Raw genomic sequence first — 19,842 nt, 5'->3', positions numbered from 1 at the left:
AGACTGAACATTCTTGATATATTCATTTGATTTATTTAACTTAATATTGTTTGAGTAGCCCTGAACTTGGGTCTTTTAAAATTGACTATCCATGATAGAAAAAAATACTTAATGAGATATCACATTTTAAAGTTCTTTTAAAATTCTGTTTACCTGAAAATTATAGTTTGAATTGGATTATCCTCTGCATCCTCAAGGAAACGGTAATCAAAAGGTTCATCTTTCTTTTCTGTAATGTCACTATCTTTGTCGTATGGGGGGAATTCACAGTGATAGAGGAAACCACAATCATAACCACCCTGAAACAGAGATTGACAACATATACGATTATATCTGAGTATAAGTTATACGAAAATATGAGAAATTTTTACAAGTTTTTACAATTTAAAATTTTGAAAACCACAAAATGGTGTAAAAATCTGGTTTTATGATTTCCGAGGTGGTGTACTGATTTTATAAAACATTTTAATTGCTAATTTATATGTTATAATATTAATAAAAACAAATTAGGGAGATTAGTGTTGGATACCCAAAACTGACTGTTAGAGTCCTAGAGATTAAAATTTGAGATGCAGCCTTTCTTCCCCCGACCCCGCCCGCCCCTGGCAGCAGGGTGGCCACTGCCTCAGGCTTAGTGGACAGCCAGGTATGAGCCGGCGATGACGGGGCAACTGTGGCCTCGTGGGATGGGGCGGCAGAACAGGAACATCCTTCCCGCCCTGCGGAGGCCGAGACTTGTCCCCCACAAGCAGCTCTCCAGTATGGCCATGGACTCAGAGGCACACAAACCAATCTCATAACTATGCGGCTTTTGGCAGAAATCCCTCCAGACTTAATTAGTAAAATATCAAAAATCCAAAACGTGAGGTCATGATAGCGACATCATATGGTCTTAATAACCAGCAATAGAAAACAAATCATTTCACAATTCCTTTTCAGCAGGTCTGATTGTTGGGGGAAATTTCCAAATAATAATGGTGCATCTTTTATTGAAATGATGGATGTAATCAAAGCAGAGAGAGAGTTAAGTGGAAATCATCTGCCTCACAAGCATCGGAAGGGGTGGGAAGGGGGTATATTGGGGTTCTTGGTGGTGGAAAATATGCACTGGTGAAGGGATGGGTGTTTGATTATTGTATGACCGAGACTTAAACCTGAAAGCTTTGTAACTGTTCTCATGATGATTCAATAAATAAGTTAAAATAGGATAAAATAAAATTTGAGATTCATTAGATAACTGATACTTAAAGCACAGGGCACACGATAAATTCACTGAGCAAGAATAGGCCCAGAACCACATTTTTAAAGCCTGTTCAGTGAAGAAGTCAGCAAAAGAAGTTGAAAACAAAGTGGCCAATAAGATGTGATGTCTTGAAGGACAGGAAAAGAGCACATCTTAAGATGATGGAGGATAGACTATCATGTTTCTGAAATGCCAAATGAGCAGAGACATTATTTCTGAGTTTGGCTCTGTGGGAGTCTTTGATGAAGTGCAGTGTGGGGATAGAACCCAAACAGAAATGAGTTGAAGACCAAATAAGAGGTGAATAAGTGAAGTCAGTGACTGTAGTCAAATCTTTCATGTTCCTGTAGCAATATCCAGTAAAACAAACCCTTAGACTCAGACAACAGAACTGAGATTACCAAATGTGGAGAGAGAATCCTATGCACAGTGATGGAATAATCTTGACACTTTAATAGGGGGTGTACTATGGGAATATTATAAATATTACCAAAATAAAACCTTATGTTCTTATAACACAGTGTTATGTCAATAAACAAAAATTAATCAAAAAAGAGAACTGTTCCTATAAAGGACCAATGTAAAAGAAGGAAAGTGAAATTTTAAGAAACATGTTTAATGTTTAAATGACCAAGTAAATTTGGTTTTTTGGTTTTGTTTTGTTTTGAAGAGCAGACAATGTAGTATAATCCAGAAACAAAATGTTTGATGAAATGAGAAGGTCTGGGATAAGAGGTCATTAGCCTTCTTGGAAAGTTGCAGAGTAACCATTCACCAATTATAATAACCCAAACATACAAAAATTGTCTAGATTCCCGTAGGCCATTAAATTTGACTGAGACAAGAAAAAGAATTTCAAATGGTTGATTTCACTTCCTCATCGAAAAATAGAATGAGGTTATCATTGGAAAGTGAGAAAAGGTACAAAACACTGGAGAAATAAAGAAGTAAAGTGACAGTTTGGAAAGACAGAGAACCTGAAGAACAGTAGATCAGAGCATTTATTTGAGAACTGAGATGGTTTTCTAAAGCATCTGTCTAGGTGCAAGCTAGAGTTGTAGCAAGCAGGGTTAGTGCTGCTACTTCTGTGGACTACAGCACCTTAACCTGTGTTTACTGGAGTCCTAGATACTGGTTCCACCTCTCATTAGTTATATGACTTTAGGAAAGTTACTTAACCTCCTTGTACATTAGTTTCTTTTTTTGCATAAAGTGCGAATTATAAAAGCACTTATTTTATAGGTTGGTTAATAAATCAGTCGAAATGGTGCCTTATACAAAGTCAGTTTTTATACTTACCAAATGAAAGCATGAATGCTTATTTATTTATTTATTTTTCCTTTTTTATAATTTTATTTATTGAATCACTGTGAGAGCAGTTACAAAGCTTTCAGGTTTAAGTCTCAGTCATACAATAAAACACCCGTCCCTTCACCAGTGCCCATTTTCTACCACCAAAAACCCCAATACACCCCCATCCCACACCCTCCCCCTACCTGCGGGGCAGATGATTTCCACGTTACTCTCTCTCTACTTTGATTACATTCAATATTTCAACACCAGACCCACCATTATAATTTGGTATTTTACTTCAACACTCAGATTTCCCAAAAAGGCAACAGTAGACAATTTGTTTTTTTATTGCTGGTTATGAATAACATATGATGTCATGCAGTCGCATAGTGGCCATGCAATTTTGGAATTCTGGAATTTTAACAATTAAATCTGGAGGGATTTCTGCCAAAACCTTCTGGGTTCCGAGATTTGTTCCTGAGTCTCTTGGATCATGGCCGTTAAGCAGTTCGATCAGAAGGGAGAGAGGCCATTCTGGGCAGCAACTCGGAATCTCGTTGAGGTGGGAGGGAAAGGGCCAGCTCCACCCCCATCCCATGAGGCCCCGCATGTCTCATCACTGCGGGCCCAAACCTGATTGTTCAATGGCCTCCAGAGGATGGTGGCCACCAAGCCTCCAGGGGGAATAGGCCAAGACACAAAACCTATTCCCACATAGGGTGGTCTGGCGCCGGTAACCTAATGCAGGGACTGGATGTATTTCTGCCAAAAGCTGCGGGGTTCCGAGATTTGTTTCTGAGTCTCTGGGATCATGACCGTTAAGCAGCTTGATCAGGAGCCAGAGAAGCTGTGGCGACTCAGGGGTCTCGTTGGGGCGAGGAGGAAAGGACCGGCTCCACCCCCATTGCATGATGCCCCACATGTCTCGTCACTACAGGCCCAAATCTGAGTGTCCAATAGCCTCTGGAAGATGGCGGCCACTGAGCCATCAAGAGGGAGCAGGCAGAGGGACAACACCCTTCTCCCTCAGGGGTGGTCGGGCACTGGTAACCCATTGTGGGGACTGGACATATCTCTGCCGAAATTCACTGGGTTCTGAGATTTATCTCTGAGTCTCTGGGATCATGGCCATTAGGCAGTTCAATCAGGAACCAGAGAGGCCTTCCCTCCAATTATACAACTGAGGCGGAAGTGGTTTGGGTGTGTCTCCCACATACCTAATTTTTTTGGCCGTTTACTTTCTTGGTAAACTTTGCCCCAAGTTTTTGGAGTCTGGCCAAAGGCACAGCAGCAATTTTGGGGTATCTGGAAGTCTAAAGGCTGCTGATGCACTCACCTCACAGGTACAGACTGACCTGCTGGTGGCACCATACCCCCATGAATGCTTATTTAAACTTAAATTTCAAATAACAAGCACATGTTTAGTATATAAGTATGTCTCAGTAATCAAACAATCCCTAAATTAAGCACAAATTATATTATACTTATATTAACTTTTTTCAAAAACATCTCAAAGATGCTAGAATTCATAATATACTAGTTGTTTCTAAGCCTCTCTCTATCATAATATGAGGAAATTTCCTAATGGTGAGAATCATCTCTTGTTTTTTTCCTTTATCCCTTTAAATCCTACACATCAGTAGCCAGTGATTATTATTTCATAAAACAAACCAAAATGAAAGGCATTAATCAATAGATTTCTAAGGGGGTTCCATTCACGCTCCTCATTGCTTTCCTCTAATACGTAACTATCAAAGATTCATTTTGAGAAAGAGTTGAGGAAGGGAAAGTTGAGGAAGGGACATTTTTCTGCAGTCCTTGGCTAGTCCGTCTTTAGCTTTTGGGTATTTTATTTGCTTACTTATTTTGTTTGGGGCAGTGAGACCTGGGGAATCTTACTCTTGACACTGTACTCAAGGCTCAATTCTAGTGAGTTCAGGGGACCATATGCGGTGCTGGGGATCGAACCCAGGTTGCTGAACCATTGCTCCCACACCTTTGGCTAATCAAGTCTTTTTTAAATAGAATCACAGTGAGATACACAGTTACAAAGTTGTTCATGATTGGGTTTCAGTCATATAATGTTCCTTCACCAGTGTACATTTCCCACCACCAATGTCTCCAGTTTCCCTTCTCCCTCAGCCTGCCTCTATCAGCACTTGCAGTTCCCCATCTCTTTTTTTCCCCACCTTCCTCTCCGTAACCCTCCCTCTTCCCTCCCCTTCTCTTTCACCTTTTTTGAGCATTTTGACTTGTAATACTGAGAGGTTATCATGTTTGTCCTTTAGCTACTTTCAGCACTCAGTTCTTATCCAGAGTCATCATTTTTCCAACTGTCATTGTCATAGTAGTCCCTTCTCTATCCTAACTGCCTTTTCCCTCCACTGCTTGTGGCATGGCTGGAGCGATAGGACAGTGGGTAGGGCGTTTGCCTTGCACGCAGCCAACATGGCTGACCTGAGTTTGATTCCTCCGCCCCTCTCGGAGAGCCCGGCAAACTACCCAGAGTATCTCACTCGCAGGGCAAAGCCTGGCAAGCTACCCATGATATATTCGAAATGCCCAATACAGTAACAACAAGTCTCACAATGGAGACGTTACTGGGCCTGCTCGAGCTAATTGATAAACAACAGGAGGACAGAACTACAGCGCTACATGTGGCATGGCCAGTCAGTCATGATCAGGCCAGACATGGGTTCAGCTGAGTCAGTGATAAGTCAGTGATATATGTGTGTGTGTGTTGTTTATTTTTTATAAATGTAGTTGAAATTTTCAAAAAACTCATAATGAGGGATATTTTACTTTGTAATAGATGAAATAGTTTATGATAAAAGAAGAAAATATATAATTAGAAAATACATGATCACATCATTGTGACAGTTTGTGGTATTTGTCTCCCTAATGTCTATTTTTTCTTTTCTTCCTTATGTGCAATATTCTAATTTGTTCAGGGTGGTAATGTGTCCATCTGAAAACCGTTACCTGCAAAGACTTCCTTCTAGTTTCACATGGATAACAATAAGTAAGCAAGAATCTATTAGACAATGCTGCCATTGTTTTCAAATTTTAAAAACAACCAATTCTTTCCAACAGACTCTTACATCCTGCTCTTCCAAGCCTCCTGTCTTTTAAGACAATAAAAAGTTCCCCATCCCCACCCCTCCTGGTTAAGAAACTTAAAGAGAGAAAAGTTTCTGTCTTTCTCTGGAATCCTGCTTAGAAGGCTGCCTCTCCATACTACACAAGGCTTCCCACCCTTTCCTCCTTTTTTCTATTCTCTTAAATATAATCTTCTCAGTATTTGGGGAAAAAATAAGCGTCATCCATAAAACTTCTTGCCAATTGCTTTCAATCTTTTTTTTTTTTTTTTTTTTTTTTTTTGCTTTTTGGGTCACATCCAGAGATGCACAGGGGTTACTCCTGGCTCTGCACTCAGGAATTACTCCTGGCAGTGTTCGGGGGACCAGGATGCCGGGAATCGAACCCGGGTTGGCAGCATGCAAGGCAAACGTCCTACCCACTGTGCTATCCTCCAGCCCCGCTTTCAATCTTTTGACTTCCTGGAACCAAGTATGAAATTTATAGATGGTATCAGATAAATAAAAGCTGTTTAGATGATACAAAGCCAATTGTGACTCACATCCATTCGTCACAATTCACACCTTCAACAATGGCTAACAAATGAAATCTGACCTCAGAACAAGGAAGTAATAACGTGATGGAAAATAATTACTGTAAACTACATTGGGCTGAGCTGAAGCAAAGACAATTGATTATATCCTTACTCACCAAAGAAACCCAAAACTTTCCTGGCTCAGAGTAAAATCCAGACAGAATATGGCAGGGGGTTGGCGGGATGTAGAGTGGGGGTAATGGCTGCTCTTCCTCCTCCATTTCCATGTCATCGCTCATCTCCTTGTCTGCATTTTCTGCCATCTCTCCGGCTTGCTGTCGTTCTTCTCTTTCCTTCTCTTTTTGTTCTTTCAGTTTCTTTCTCTTTTCCACTTCTATGGATCTCTTTTGCAAAAGATGTTAAGAAGTTACAAAATCAATTGTAGTTCATATGACTGGAGCCCATATATGAGCTCGAGTGATAGCATAGCGGGTAGGGCGTTTGCCTTCCAAGTGGCTGACCTGGGTTCGATTCCTCCACCCCTCTCAGAGAGCCTGGCAAGCTACTCAGAATATCCTGCCCCCAAGGCAAGCTCCCCATAGCATATTCGATATGCCAAAAGCAGTAACAAGTCTCACAATGGAGATGTTACTGGTGCCGACTCGAACAAATCTATGAACAACCGGACGACAGTGCTATAGTTCATATGACTACATTGTTGGGAATTACAAAGTAAGTTAAGAGTTCTGGGGGGGGGGGGGGAAAGCCATAGCTTTGATGTAACAACTTTAAGATAATTGCCAAATGAAGAACACATTTTTATCATTAAAATTTTCAAATCATTGAGATGATTTTATTTCTGTTTTTTCCCGTCAATTCTGGTTTTGTGATATTATTCTGTCTGTTCTTTCCTAGTGAGAGGCGATTTCTTCCAGGTTCTAACACTCTTCACCAATGCATTAGGTAGCCTGAAACAGCCCAGGAGGGAAGTGATTTCTAACGTTAGTAATACTGTAATTCAGGACCCTCAGCATCTGTCAATGGCTATTTCAAAATCTCTTCAACATGTCTCATCATGTTTTACCTCTATTTTTTATCCCCTAGAATGATTTTCCTGTTTTCAGGATCTCACATCAACCTATTCCTCAAAAAAATCATAAAGAAACTTAATGGCATAAGAATTAAACAGAAATATCTTGGAGGCCCGGAAGCTGGTAAACGGACTCCTGTCACACCCCTTCACAAACTGCACCCTCTGCTCTAAGCATCTTTATTTTCTTTTTCTTTCTTTCTTTAATCAACTTTTTGGGGTTTTGTGCCACACCTGGCGATGCTCAGGGGTTACCCTGGCTTTGAACTGAGAAATTACTCCTGGCAGTGCTCAGGGGATTATAAGGGATGCTGGGAATCAAACCTGGATGGTTGTGTGCAAGGCAAATGCCCTACCCACTGTTCTAGCTCTCCGGTCCCCACCCAACTTTATTTCCTGAAAACACCAAAAATCACATAATTCTGCCTTTCCTCAGGAAATTCTCTGTACTTTACTGCTGCCCTCCCCCTTTTTCCTCTTCTTTTATTCTTTCTTTTAGGAACACACCTAGGGCTGGAGTGATAGCCCAACGGTAGGGCGTTTGCCTTGCGTGCAGCCAGCCCAGCTGAGCCGGATTTGATTCCTCCACCCCTCTCGCAGAGCCTGGCAAGCTACCGAGAGTATTCAATATGCCAAACACAGTAACAACAAGTCTCACAATGGAGATGTTACTGGGCCTGCTTGAGCAAATCAACGAACAACGAAGGACAGTGACAGCGGACAGGAACACACCTAGACGTGCACGTGGTCTACCAAAATCTGCTGCTTAGAAGATAGTGTGTCCCCAAGGTTCCTTCATGTATAGCTTGTACTCATCCATTTGAGCTGTCTCCCCACTTCCTTTCTGTTTTCATTTGTTTCCTCGAAATTCCTCCCATTCTTTAAGTACTAAAGATCTGCTTCATGCAGCCACTTTTCACCTCCTTTTATCTACTGATCAAACTTATACATTCTTTCCTCTGCATATACCTAAACTATTTTTGCCTTTTCAATCTGATATCTTTATCACTTAACACTGCTAGCTGCTGCCTTCTGACAGATTATATGTTTCTAAGAGCCAGCATTTAACACAAAAAGGAAAGCTATTAGAAGATGATACTGCAAGGATATCTCATACCAAAATTTCATTTGGTATTTTTAAACTTTTTTTTATTGAATCACTGTGAGATCGACGCTTACAAAGCTGTTTATGATTGGATTTCAGTCATAGGGTATCCCAACACCCATCCCTCCACCAGTGTACACTTCCCAGTACCAGTGTCCCAAAGGTCCCTCCCATCATCCCCCAATCATCTCTCCCTGCTTGTCTCTGTGGCTCTGTGAAGGTGTTTTTCTTCTTTCTTTCTTACCCCTCTCCCTCTCCCAACTCTCTTCTCCCCTCTTCCCCCTCACGCTCCCTCTTCCCCCCCTTTTTGGCAGGCATTTTGGTTTGCAATATTGACACTGAAATCATACCAGAATTTTAGACTTGACACTTGAGAAGTGGAAATACTTTAAGCACATGTCTTTGATTTCAAAGGAGCCGACATTATAATCATCTTCTTCCAAGTTTATTTCTGGAAGTGGAGCTTCAAGAACGTAGCCATTCTCACAGATAATAAGTAAAGTACTTTCAGGCTACCAAAGATTAAACATTATTACGTTACTCAAATTCAGAAAAATATCATTGCAATGAACTAATAATAACTAAAGAGATTTAATTCCTCGCTTCAGTTATTAAGTTAATTTTATTAATCACTGCAAATAATGTCAATTATTATATCATCGTTAATAAACCAAGTATTGACATAAAATTTATGTTTCCTGTATATATGCCAAAACATTTTGAGTCAAATATGGTTGTAACATATGTATTAGACTGAAGGACAGAATATTAAAATTACAACTGCCCACGAATATAAATGTACAGTATATGGAGGACATTGACATCTCAGCTGCCTCTAATAGATCATTTCCTGCTTAATCAAATGTAGATCCTCCAAGATTTTTGCTCTCTCCTTTCAGACAGAAGGAAAAAGTCTCATATGTGAAAGAGTAAAGATAGTCCTTACCATCTTTAAAGAAAATGGTCTATATGTGGGCAAAATTTGTAAATGTCAATTGAATATCTACCTTATAAGAATTGCATTTTTTAATTTAACAGGATATTGTTATTTTAGGAACTTGAGTCTGGCGCCTTAGACCACTCGGCCATGGAGCGATAGCACAGCGGGTAGGGCGTTTGCCTTGCACGCAGCCAGCATGGCCGACCAGAGTTCGATTCCTCCGCCCCTCTCGGAGAGCCCGGCAAGCTACCGAGAGTATTTGATATGCCAGACACAGTAACAACAAAGTCTCCAATGGAGACGTTACTGGGCCCGCTCGAGCAAATCGATGATCAACGGGAGGGCCTTATTGTTATTTTAGAAAAACAACAGAGTATCAGTTCAGAAGTAGGACAAAAGAAAGACATTAAGGTGCTTACCTCTCTGGTAAAAAAATAAAGATTAGACTTTTAGGACAAAAGGACATTATATTTTTAAATGAAAGAAAATCACAAAAAAGAATAAAAAGAGTGTAGTTCAAACAGTAGAATGAATTTTTGTCAGCTCACATGTAGGCAAAGAAAGAAATAATTAAAATGTGGGACAAAAAGAAAGCATTAAATAGTATAATAAATTTAATACAGATTATATTAATTACTGTGGACCAGAGTGATACTACAGCAGGGAAGGTGCTTGCCTTGTGCACAAATGACCCAAGTTCAATCCCAGTGACCTATATGGTCCCCCAAGCATGACCAAGAATGATTCCTGTGTGCATAGCCATGAATAACCCCTGAGTATTGCTGGATATGGCTCACCCCCAATAATAATAATAATAATAATAATAATAATAATAATAATAATAATATATAAATATATTGGAGGCTCTTTCAGGGTCAGGGGAATGAGACCTGTTATTGTTACTGTTTTTGGCATGTCGAATACGTCACGGGGAGCTTGCCAGTCTCTACCTTGCAGACGGGATACTCTCAGTAGCTTGCCGGGCTCTCCCAGAGGGACGGAGGCTTTGGGGGCAACCTCTAATCATTTTTACCGGTGTTCCCAGTCTACCAAATGTAAGCTTTTGTCAGCTGGCTTGTTGTAACAATCTGCACACTGACAAGCACGCACCTGCCTGCATCTTCTGGGCAGCTCCTGGGACATCAGGAAGGACGAGTAAGGAGAGGCTACTAAAATCTCAGGGCTGGGACAAATGGGGACATTACTAGTGCCTGCTCGAGCAAATTGATGATCAACAGAATGATAGTGATATAAATATATAATATATAATATAATAATTATTATTACTTATTATAATCAATTAAGTAACTTAGCTGAAAAACAATTATCAGTCTGAATTTTTTTTATTTATTTATTGACTCACTGTGGGAAAAGTTACAAAGCTTTCAGGTGTAAGTCTCGGTCATGCAATGATCAAACACCTTTCCCTTCAGTCTGAATATTTTTTGAATTTTTTAAAATTTTTAAATAATTTTCCTTTAGAGAAAAATATACACTGAGCCTCTTCCTGTTCGTCCCCAACACGGCGCCCGGGCCAGGTATTTTCTCCTTTCTCCTCCCCCAGGTCAGTCATTATTCGAACCTGGGACTCCAATTTCCCTGCACAGTCGCCCCAGGCGTCCTCTAGGACCCAGGGCTGCCCTTCATCCCTGAGCCTCTTCCTGTTTGTCCCCAACACTGCACCTGGCTCTCTCCTGCACCCCCCCCCCCCGTTATACCCCCCCCACACACCAGGTATTCGTATGGGGCGTGGCCTCTTCAGAAGCAAGTGTGGCCTCTGCAGAAGTGGGTGTGGCCTAATTTTGGACCACAGGTAATTACTCAAACCCAACACTCTCGTGTAACATCTCAGTCTCCATATCACCACACCAACATGAAGAAACAATGCAAATCCCTACCACAAGGAAAGGATGATGAAAAGAGACCAGAAGCCTCATTAGGTGTTACTTCACCTAAGGGAGATCTCTGATAAAAAATTCAGATATGAAGTAATAAAGATGTTCAATGAACTCAATGAAACAGTGAGATAGATATTGAGTAAAATTAAAGGAGGACATGAAAGAAACAACCAAGAAGATACAGGAAGAAATGAGAGCATAAATTGGAAAGCTACGCACAGAAATGTCACAAATAAAAGATTCAGTAGATGAAATAAAAAACTCAATGTGTGCCCTCAACAGTAGAATGGCCACAGCTGAAGACAGAATCAGTGAGCTGGAAGATGAGCTGCAGGAAGCCTACAGGCAACAACAAACAATGGTAAGAGACCTCAAAATAGCCCTCAAAAGAGCGAATCAGAGTCCTAGGAACAACATTAGAATCATTGGCGTACCAGAAGGTCAGGGAAACAGTCCCAATGAAAAAGTCATGGTTAAACAAATCATTGCTGAAAAATTCCCAGAACTGGACAATGCAGGCATTCAGATTCAATGAGCCCGAAGGGAGCCAGCTAAAAGAGACCCTAAGAAAAACACTCCAAGAGAAAAACATACAACAAAAAAAATATATTTTAAAAACATCTCTCCTGATCACAGATAAATCAATCAGGAGTTGCCTTCTCTGATAAGAGAACTGAAGTTACTGAGTGGAGAATGGATGGAGTGACTGTGACGTCTGTGCTAGAGAGTTTGGGGCACTTTGGTGGCAGGAGAGGTGCATGAATTTTGTCACCAAAAGCATAGCAGTAACACTATTGACAACCATGGAACTTGAATGACAATTAAAAAGTGATTAAAATATTTAATAGTATTATAAACTACATAATCTCAATTTAAAATAATTTTTAAATGACTGAGAAAATAGTTCTTACCCCTCACAATGGGATCAACCCATTGCGTAAGGCAAATAATTCCACTAGAACAACTCTAGTCTTTTAAATCATTTCATTAATTGAGATTTAAGCAGGAAGGCAAATAGTTACTTACATGTGTGACTGGAGACCATATTAAATGGGAAACGGGTCCAGGAGTAGTAATATAACCAATTGGTTTATAATCTCTTTCCACATCAAAGAAGAACACTGTTTGATCTCGACTCTGAGAAAAATAGAAATGTCCACCAAACATACATTATTATAAAATTCATTCCATAAAGTACAGAGAAAGTCCATAAAGTACAGATACAGTACGGGAAGTCAAATGATCAAGTGATCAAAGTACAGAGATGAATTTAAGAGCTATAATAGAGACAGAAAGATAGCATATGGCTATGGTGTTTCCCTCATATGAGGCTGATCCTGGCTCAATTCCCAGCACTGTATATGATTCCCCCAAGCACTGCCAGGAGTGTTCCGGAGCACAAAGCTAGGAGTAAGCCCTCAGCACTACTAAGTGTGACCCCAAAAGAAAACAACATAAAGCAAGAGCTATAGTAAATCTACTGCAAACTTGTATTGATGGTGACCCAAAATTATCCCGAGAAAATTACTTTATTGTTGAAACATTGGTTTCTCAGAGTGTAAATATTTTTATATTATAGAAATAATTGTTTTTGGGTATAATGCTATCATTCATGAATGCCATCAAGGTGTCAACATGCCTCCACCACAGTACATAGTACCCATTGATCCCTCCCTCAAACCACTGTGGTATCCTCAGATTTTATTTTCAGAGTATAAGTATTTGTTTTTGTTGGTCACTGTTGCATGAATGACGTCACCCAGTAGGTGTCTTTCTCTTTCTAACTCATTTTGCTTACCAAGCTTATCCAGCTACCCTTATGTTCTACATGTGCTATAGAAAAATTCAGGTTTTCATACTTTTTTCTACTTGAATCATCTCATTGAATGTGGAATGCAGATGTGTCTGTGTGTGTATGTGTGTATAAGAGAGAGAGCATATATATACTCATCAGTTGTTGCATGTGGATTACTTCACACATCTTAGTTACTAAAAATAGCACCACAATAACTATAAGTATGCATATATCTTTCTGAATTAATTGTTCGTGTGTGTTCTTAGGATAAGTGTCTTTGTTTCTTTGGTCTACCCTTTCCTCTTCCCCTGTACTCTGGTGCCTGTCTGTTGTATCATGGTCAAATTCCATTTGTCTCTTCTTTTCAATGAACAATTCTCCTCTTTCCTTCCTGTGCTCCCAAACTGCTGTGACAAGAATATCGTTCCCCTTAATGCTGTCCCATAAATATCTTATTTTTTCTTCACATTTTAAACATTTTTTGAATGAAGGTTTTCTCTGCCTATCCTTGATCTCACTGATTCAATCTTCAACTTCTGTCTTTCTGCTGTTGAGATCCTCTACTTTGTGTTGTTGCTCTGTACTCTATTTTACTTCACTGATTTCAGTTTAGATTTTCTTCATATTCTACTGGTTCTTGCTAAAACCTCTCTCACATAAATTTCCTCATTCAAATGGGTATTGTTAGGATTATTGTTTTTAAGACTTTATCAGGGATTTTAGAAAGTTCAGATGACCTTGTAATTCTTCCCAAGTAGCCTTCATCCACCAGTACAGAGGAAATTTTCCCATCCTCTCTCTGGTGTTTTGCAGAGGATTCGATAGCTCGCCTGACCGCAGCCTGTTGTTCTGTGGAGGGGTGTCTTCCTGACAATGGCTTCCCTCTCTTCCTCTCTTCCCTACCCAGTGAACTCTCCTTCTGCTCCTCGATGCTGGGAGATTCGAGCACATTTTCTCTAGTGCAAATTGTTGCAAGAATCCCATCACTGAGATTCTTTTATGTGACTGCATTTAGAGTTGCTGCCTACCTATGATTTACATGTCTTGGCAGCTCCGACGCTCTCCTACCAGTACTGTACTGTATTTGTCCTATCATCCATCTTGAGAAAAATCTTCTTTCAAACATTTCTTTGTTTCCCCCTTGAAAACATTTAACAAACTATGTGTTCCAATACATGATCATAAACATGTTGTCTACAGATGTATACACAAGACTGATTCACCAAAAAGTCCACAAGCCTATGCTTACATTTAATGAATAATTAGCATGGTTAGTGTCTTCATTAGTGGAAATTTTATGAGGTCACTCATATGCTATAAAATGCTCATTATATATAACTTCTTACTTAATTCCCAATTGAAATTCCTACTTTTTTTAAAGAAAGCATTTGATTCCATTTGTGAAAATATTTTTAAATAGAAAAAGTAAATTATAATATGTTCTTCAAAATGAGTATCAGCAAATAAGGCATCAAGTAAGATTTATCTGGTGAGGTAACTGTGAAATATAAAACAAAAGGAAATCTATTTACCCCTGTAGCTAAAATATCTCCCTCACGTTCAAAAGCTAAAGCAGTGACACGATCAGTGTGGGGTTTCATAGCACGTTTCAAACGAAGTTCTGCATTTGCAATTTTCTTCCGTCCTGAAAAAAGTTGGAGTTCTTTTGGATCATAGACTTCAAGAATTCGAACAACCCCATCTTCAAATCCTATGATAATATGTGCTCCAGTGAAGCTTACCTGGGACAAAAATTAAATGCAAGGAATCAGAAATTAGTTGATTAAATAATAAACATGTACTACCAAACACAAAACTCTAATTTAAACTTAACTAATTTAACATTGGCCACCCATTGGTGATTCCTTATACTGTTTTCCAATAATTTTCATGAATTCTAGGACAGTTCCTTGCCACTATTGACATAAACAATGATACTCTAAACATTCAATGAGCAAATGTGGCAGACTGCTTATACACCATATACCAGATACCTAACACCAGTAACCCAAGGATAAGCAGTGTTGGTCCCTGGTATCACAGAATTTATTGTCTAATGGTGCAGACAGTCAATCATCACACACGTGAGTATGGATTCTGAACTAAAATAAATGCTGTGGAAAAGACACTGCCTAACCACAAATAATCAAGAAAGCTGACCTGGACTGAGGGCTTCTTTAAGAAAGAAAGAAGGTACTTGGTTGCTGAATGCAGAAGGATGCCTAAGAGTTAACCAGCACAGGAAAGTGGGAGAGGCACTGCTGAGAGACACTATAGCATGTGTCAAGATGGTGCTAGAAGAAACACTGTTGTTAAGTTCCACTTGACTGGAAAAGGATGAGGGACTAACGTGTCCACTAGACGGATAGGGAGATAAGCAGGTCCCAGATCCCAACAAGACTCAACTGCATTAAGGCTGAGCTTTAACCTAAGAGGCGTGGGAAGTCCTGTGAAGTCTTTTTGTAAATAGCATTACCAGATTTGCTATTTCAGAAAAGTCCTTCTCGCTTCATAATGGAAAATAGACATAATGGAAAATAGATGTGAGACCACATTGATATGAGGCGGGGATCTTACATGAAAATTTAAGAGATGGTGAAAGAGTGATCGGGGTCACTGGGTCTGAGCTGGTGTAACAGAGATGAGAACGCTTACATAGTTTACAAAGAATAATTATTTTACAAAGACTAATTATTATCCTATTTGATAGCTGGATATGGGGTATGAAACAGAGGGGAGGCATCAAAGACAAGTGAGTCATTAACTGAGATGACAAACACAGGAAGGGGGCCAGGTGTCATATGTAGCATACTGCTGATGCTGATACTGTTTTGGAGGGAAGGATGGCTAGCATGAGGAGAAGATTATAAATTAACAGCCCCATAAATTGCGGGACTGTTAAAATTGGTTTCCTCTAGAGATTTCAAAATGGAAAAGACAGCTTAGAGAAGACGTCTGGGATAATGATTTGTTTTTTTAATTTTAGGCTCCATGGTTTACAGAATCTATTAATGGTGGGGCTTCATGCATAAAACATTCCATCACCAAACCCTCTACCAAGACTGTCAGCTCCTGCCATCACTGGTCCAAAGTCCCCCACATGCCCCTTCCTCACTTGCCCCTCCTTTGGTAAGCTCTGTAGACCAGTTTCTCAGTTTCTAGGATATGGATTTAAAAACAAGATAAAGGTTTGCAATATGTAAATGCACTAAGTCTATTGCCTCAGAAGGCATTCTGGAGATGCATGAAAACCTCTGGTAATCTGTAAGTCAAGAGTGATCACCCCTGAAGCCAGGCAGTTAAGAAAAGAATCTTAGAAATAAGAAATATGTACTTCATTCAATCCCAGTTAAATATTGTTTATTTAACAAACATTTGCTAGGTGTCAAGAACTACCAGTAACTATAAAGATACTGAAGATGCAAGGAAAAATAAGTAAAATTTTCACATGAAGAAAATAAGTGTGATAAAAAAGATAGACAATAAAACAAATATTCTAAGAACTTTGTTACCAGTGCCATAGCAGAGGTATATATACACTGTTTCTAAAGTAATCACAGAAAAAAGATCAGGTAAACATGTAAATATTTATATTGATGAAGAAAGGCGGATCTGCGTGGGACGGCCACAGAGGCCCAGCTCTGGGCAACAAAGCTGAAAGGCTCCAATTCCAACAGGTACAGACGGCCCCCAAGGGCCTGGGTCCCTCTCTGGGCACGCGCAGCTAGAAACAGCCCCTAGACAGCCGGTTTTCAACCCCTGATCTGCACGGGACGGCCACAGAGGCCCAGCTCTGGGCAACAAAGCTGAATGGCTCCAATTCCAAACAGGAGACGTTCCCAACTCCTCGCCCAGTGCCAGGGACTCTTTCCGGAGCCGCGGCCTGACGCGGCAGCGAAATATTTTCCCACTACATATGCCATAGGAACCATAAGCTAACTTCTTAGATGGAAACTTCTCTATTTTAGCTCAGCCACTAGAAACACAGTAGCCAATAACTCATAAGCCTATCTTAACTCACACTGCATATCAAGCAGAATAGTAACAGTGAACGTGAAGGACTAAACCACACCTCTCACAATGGTAAAGCAACGCAAAAGCCCACCAAACTTTCATATTGAAGAGTCTAGCCCAGATGACACCAACAGTACTGTAGTGTTAGACAACCTCTCTGACAAGCAATTCAGAAGGGAGCTACTTAGGATGCTTAGGGAATTAAAAGAAACAATGGAAACCAATGCCAATAGAAGACAAGAGGATCTGAAGGCAGAAATGAGGAAAATGCAATCAGAAATGTCAGACCTGAAAAATCTCGTAGGCGAATTGAAAAGCTCAGTGGAAGGCCTCAGCAGCAGAGTAACAGCGGCTGAGAGCAGAATCAGTGAGCTCGAAGATGAAGTTCAGAGACTCTCCAGAAAAGAGCAGAAAATGGAAAAGAGACTCACAATTCGGGAACAGATGGCAAGAAAAGATCGTGATGAAGCCAAGAGGGGTAACATAAGAATTATTGGAGTCCCAGAGGGACAGGAAGAAAACCTCGATGAAGAAGAAACTGTCAAAGAAATCATTGCTACAACATTTCCAGAGCTGAAGAAAACTTGTGACCACATTCAGGAGGCCCGAAGGGTACCAGCTAGAAGAAATCCGAATAAAAATACCCCAAGACACATTTTGATCAAAATGACCAAAACCTTAGACAGAGACAAAATTCTGAAAGCAGCAAGATCGAAGAAAGAAATCTCTTACAAAGGAGCATCCTTAAAATTCACAGCTGATTTTTCTGATGAAACCCTCATGGCCCGAAAACAGTGGTGGGACATAGTAAAAAAACTCAATGAAATAAATGCCTCCCCAAAAATACTTTTCCCAGCAAGACTCTCATTCATAATAGAAGGAACAACACACAGTTTCACAGACAAACAACAGCTCAGGAACTTCATAGACTCAAAACCATGGTTACAAGAACAACTAAATGGGCTACTTTAAGGCAAGAAAGGCCCCTCAAATACACCAAATTTTAACAGAACAATGGGACAAAATCCCATAACAATAATCTCTCTCAATGTCAATGGGCTAAACGCAAAAAATTAAAAGACATAGAGTGGCAGGATGGATTAGAAAATTGAACCCAACATTCTGCTGCCTGCAAGAAACGCATCTCAATAGTCAAAGCAAACACAGACTCAGAGTCAAAGGCTGGAAAACAATCCTACAGGCAAACAGCTCCCATAAAAAAGCTGGGGTAGCCATCCTTATATCAGACCACATCGATTTCAGAGTGAGGAAGGTCATAAGAGACAGTGAAGGCCATTTCTTATTGATCAGAGGATCTGTACAACAGGAAGAACTTACAATAATAAATGTATATGCACCTAATGAGAGACCAGCAAAGTACTTAAAACAACTACTCATAGATTTGGAAAAAGACATCAATAGCAACACAATACTAGTGGGAGACTTCAACACTGCTTTGTCACCTCTTGATAGATCAACCAGACTCAAGCTTAGCAAGGACATACTTCATTTGAGGGAAACAATGGAAGAAAGGGACTTAGTAGATATATACAGGACACTTCATCCACAAAAAGCTGAATACACATTCTTCTCAAGCGTACATGGAACATTCTCCAAGATAGACCACATGCTGAGCCACAAAACATGCCTCCATAAAATTAAGAAGGTAGAGATTGTATCAACAATCTTCTCAGACCATAATGCGCTGAAATTAGAAGTAAATCACACACAAAAACAGAAAACTAAATCAAACACCTGGAAATTAAACAGTGCACTATTGAACAACGAGTGGATTAGACAGGAAATCAAAGAGGAAATCAAAAGATTCCTAGAAACGAATGAAAATGAGAACACGAGTTACCAAAACTTATGGGACACAGCAAAGTCTGTGTTAAGAGGAAAGTTTATAGCTCTACAAGCATTCCTCAGGAAGGAGGAGCGAGCACACATAAGTAACCTAACCTCACAGCTTAAGAGCTTGGAGAAGGACCAAAAAAAGGAGCACAACCCGAACAGGAGAAAGGAAATAATAAAACTCAGAGCAGAGATTAACGAGATGGAAACTCAAAAAACAATCCGAAAGATCAATGAAACCAAAAGCTGGTTCTTCGAGAAAATTAACAAGATCGATAAGCCTCTAGCAAAACTCACAAAGAAAGGGAGAGAGAAAACCCTAATAAACCGAATCAGAAATGAAAAGGGGGTCATTACAACAGAAACCACAGAAATTCAGAGGATCCTCAGGGAGTACTTTGAGAAGCTTTATGTCACGGAACATCAAAACCTCGAGGAAATGGATAAATTCCTAGACTCCTACAGACTCCCAAGGCTGAACCAAGAAGACCTGGAATACCTGAACAGACCTATCACCATCAAGGAAATTGAAATGGTAATAAAAAGTCTCCCCAAGCACAAAAGTCCTGGCCCGGATGGATTCACTAGTGAATTCTTCCAAATCTTTAAAGAGGACTTACTCCCGATGCTCTTTAAGCTTTTCCACGAAATTGAAATATCAAAAACACTTCCGAACAGTTTCTAAGAAGCAAATATCACACTGATACCAAAAGCAGACAGAGATACCACAGAGAAAGAGAATTACAGGCCGATATCCCTGATGAACACAGATGCAAAGATCCTCAACAAAGTACTAGCAAATAGAATCCAACTACTCATCAAAAAGATCATACACCATGACCAAGTAGGATTCATCCCAGGGATGCAAGGATGGTTTAACATTCAGAAATCAATCAACATAATCCACCATATCAACAAAAGAAAAGATAAAAAGCATATGATCATATCAATAGATGCAGAGAAAGCATTTGATAAGATCCAGCACCCCTTTATGATG

At 39.9% G+C, this 19,842-nt stretch overlaps 1 protein-coding gene across 1 annotated transcript in view; it reads right to left on the bottom strand.

Moving 5' to 3' along the window:
* Positions 1-19,842, bottom strand: part of CFAP44 (cilia and flagella associated protein 44) — a 134,116-nt gene that overhangs the window by 83,115 nt on the left and 31,159 nt on the right. Inside the window, exons 12-16 of the mRNA XM_056109135.1 lie at positions 14,510-14,719; positions 12,209-12,319; positions 8,695-8,856; positions 6,326-6,553; positions 154-299 (exon numbers count right to left, since the gene is read on the bottom strand). Of these exons, the coding sequence (XP_055965110.1) occupies positions 154-299; positions 6,326-6,553; positions 8,695-8,856; positions 12,209-12,319; positions 14,510-14,719 (857 nt within the window). The remainder of the gene's footprint in view (positions 1-153; positions 300-6,325; positions 6,554-8,694; positions 8,857-12,208; positions 12,320-14,509; positions 14,720-19,842) is intronic.

The sequence above is a fragment of the Sorex fumeus genome, unplaced genomic scaffold (genome assembly GCF_029834395.1).
Source record: "Sorex fumeus unplaced genomic scaffold, SorFum_2.1 ptg000265l, whole genome shotgun sequence".
Classification (NCBI taxonomy): domain Eukaryota; kingdom Metazoa; phylum Chordata; class Mammalia; order Eulipotyphla; family Soricidae; genus Sorex; species Sorex fumeus.
The sequence above is the reverse complement of the archived record's forward strand: the minus strand, read 5'-3'. Positions and strand labels throughout refer to the sequence as shown.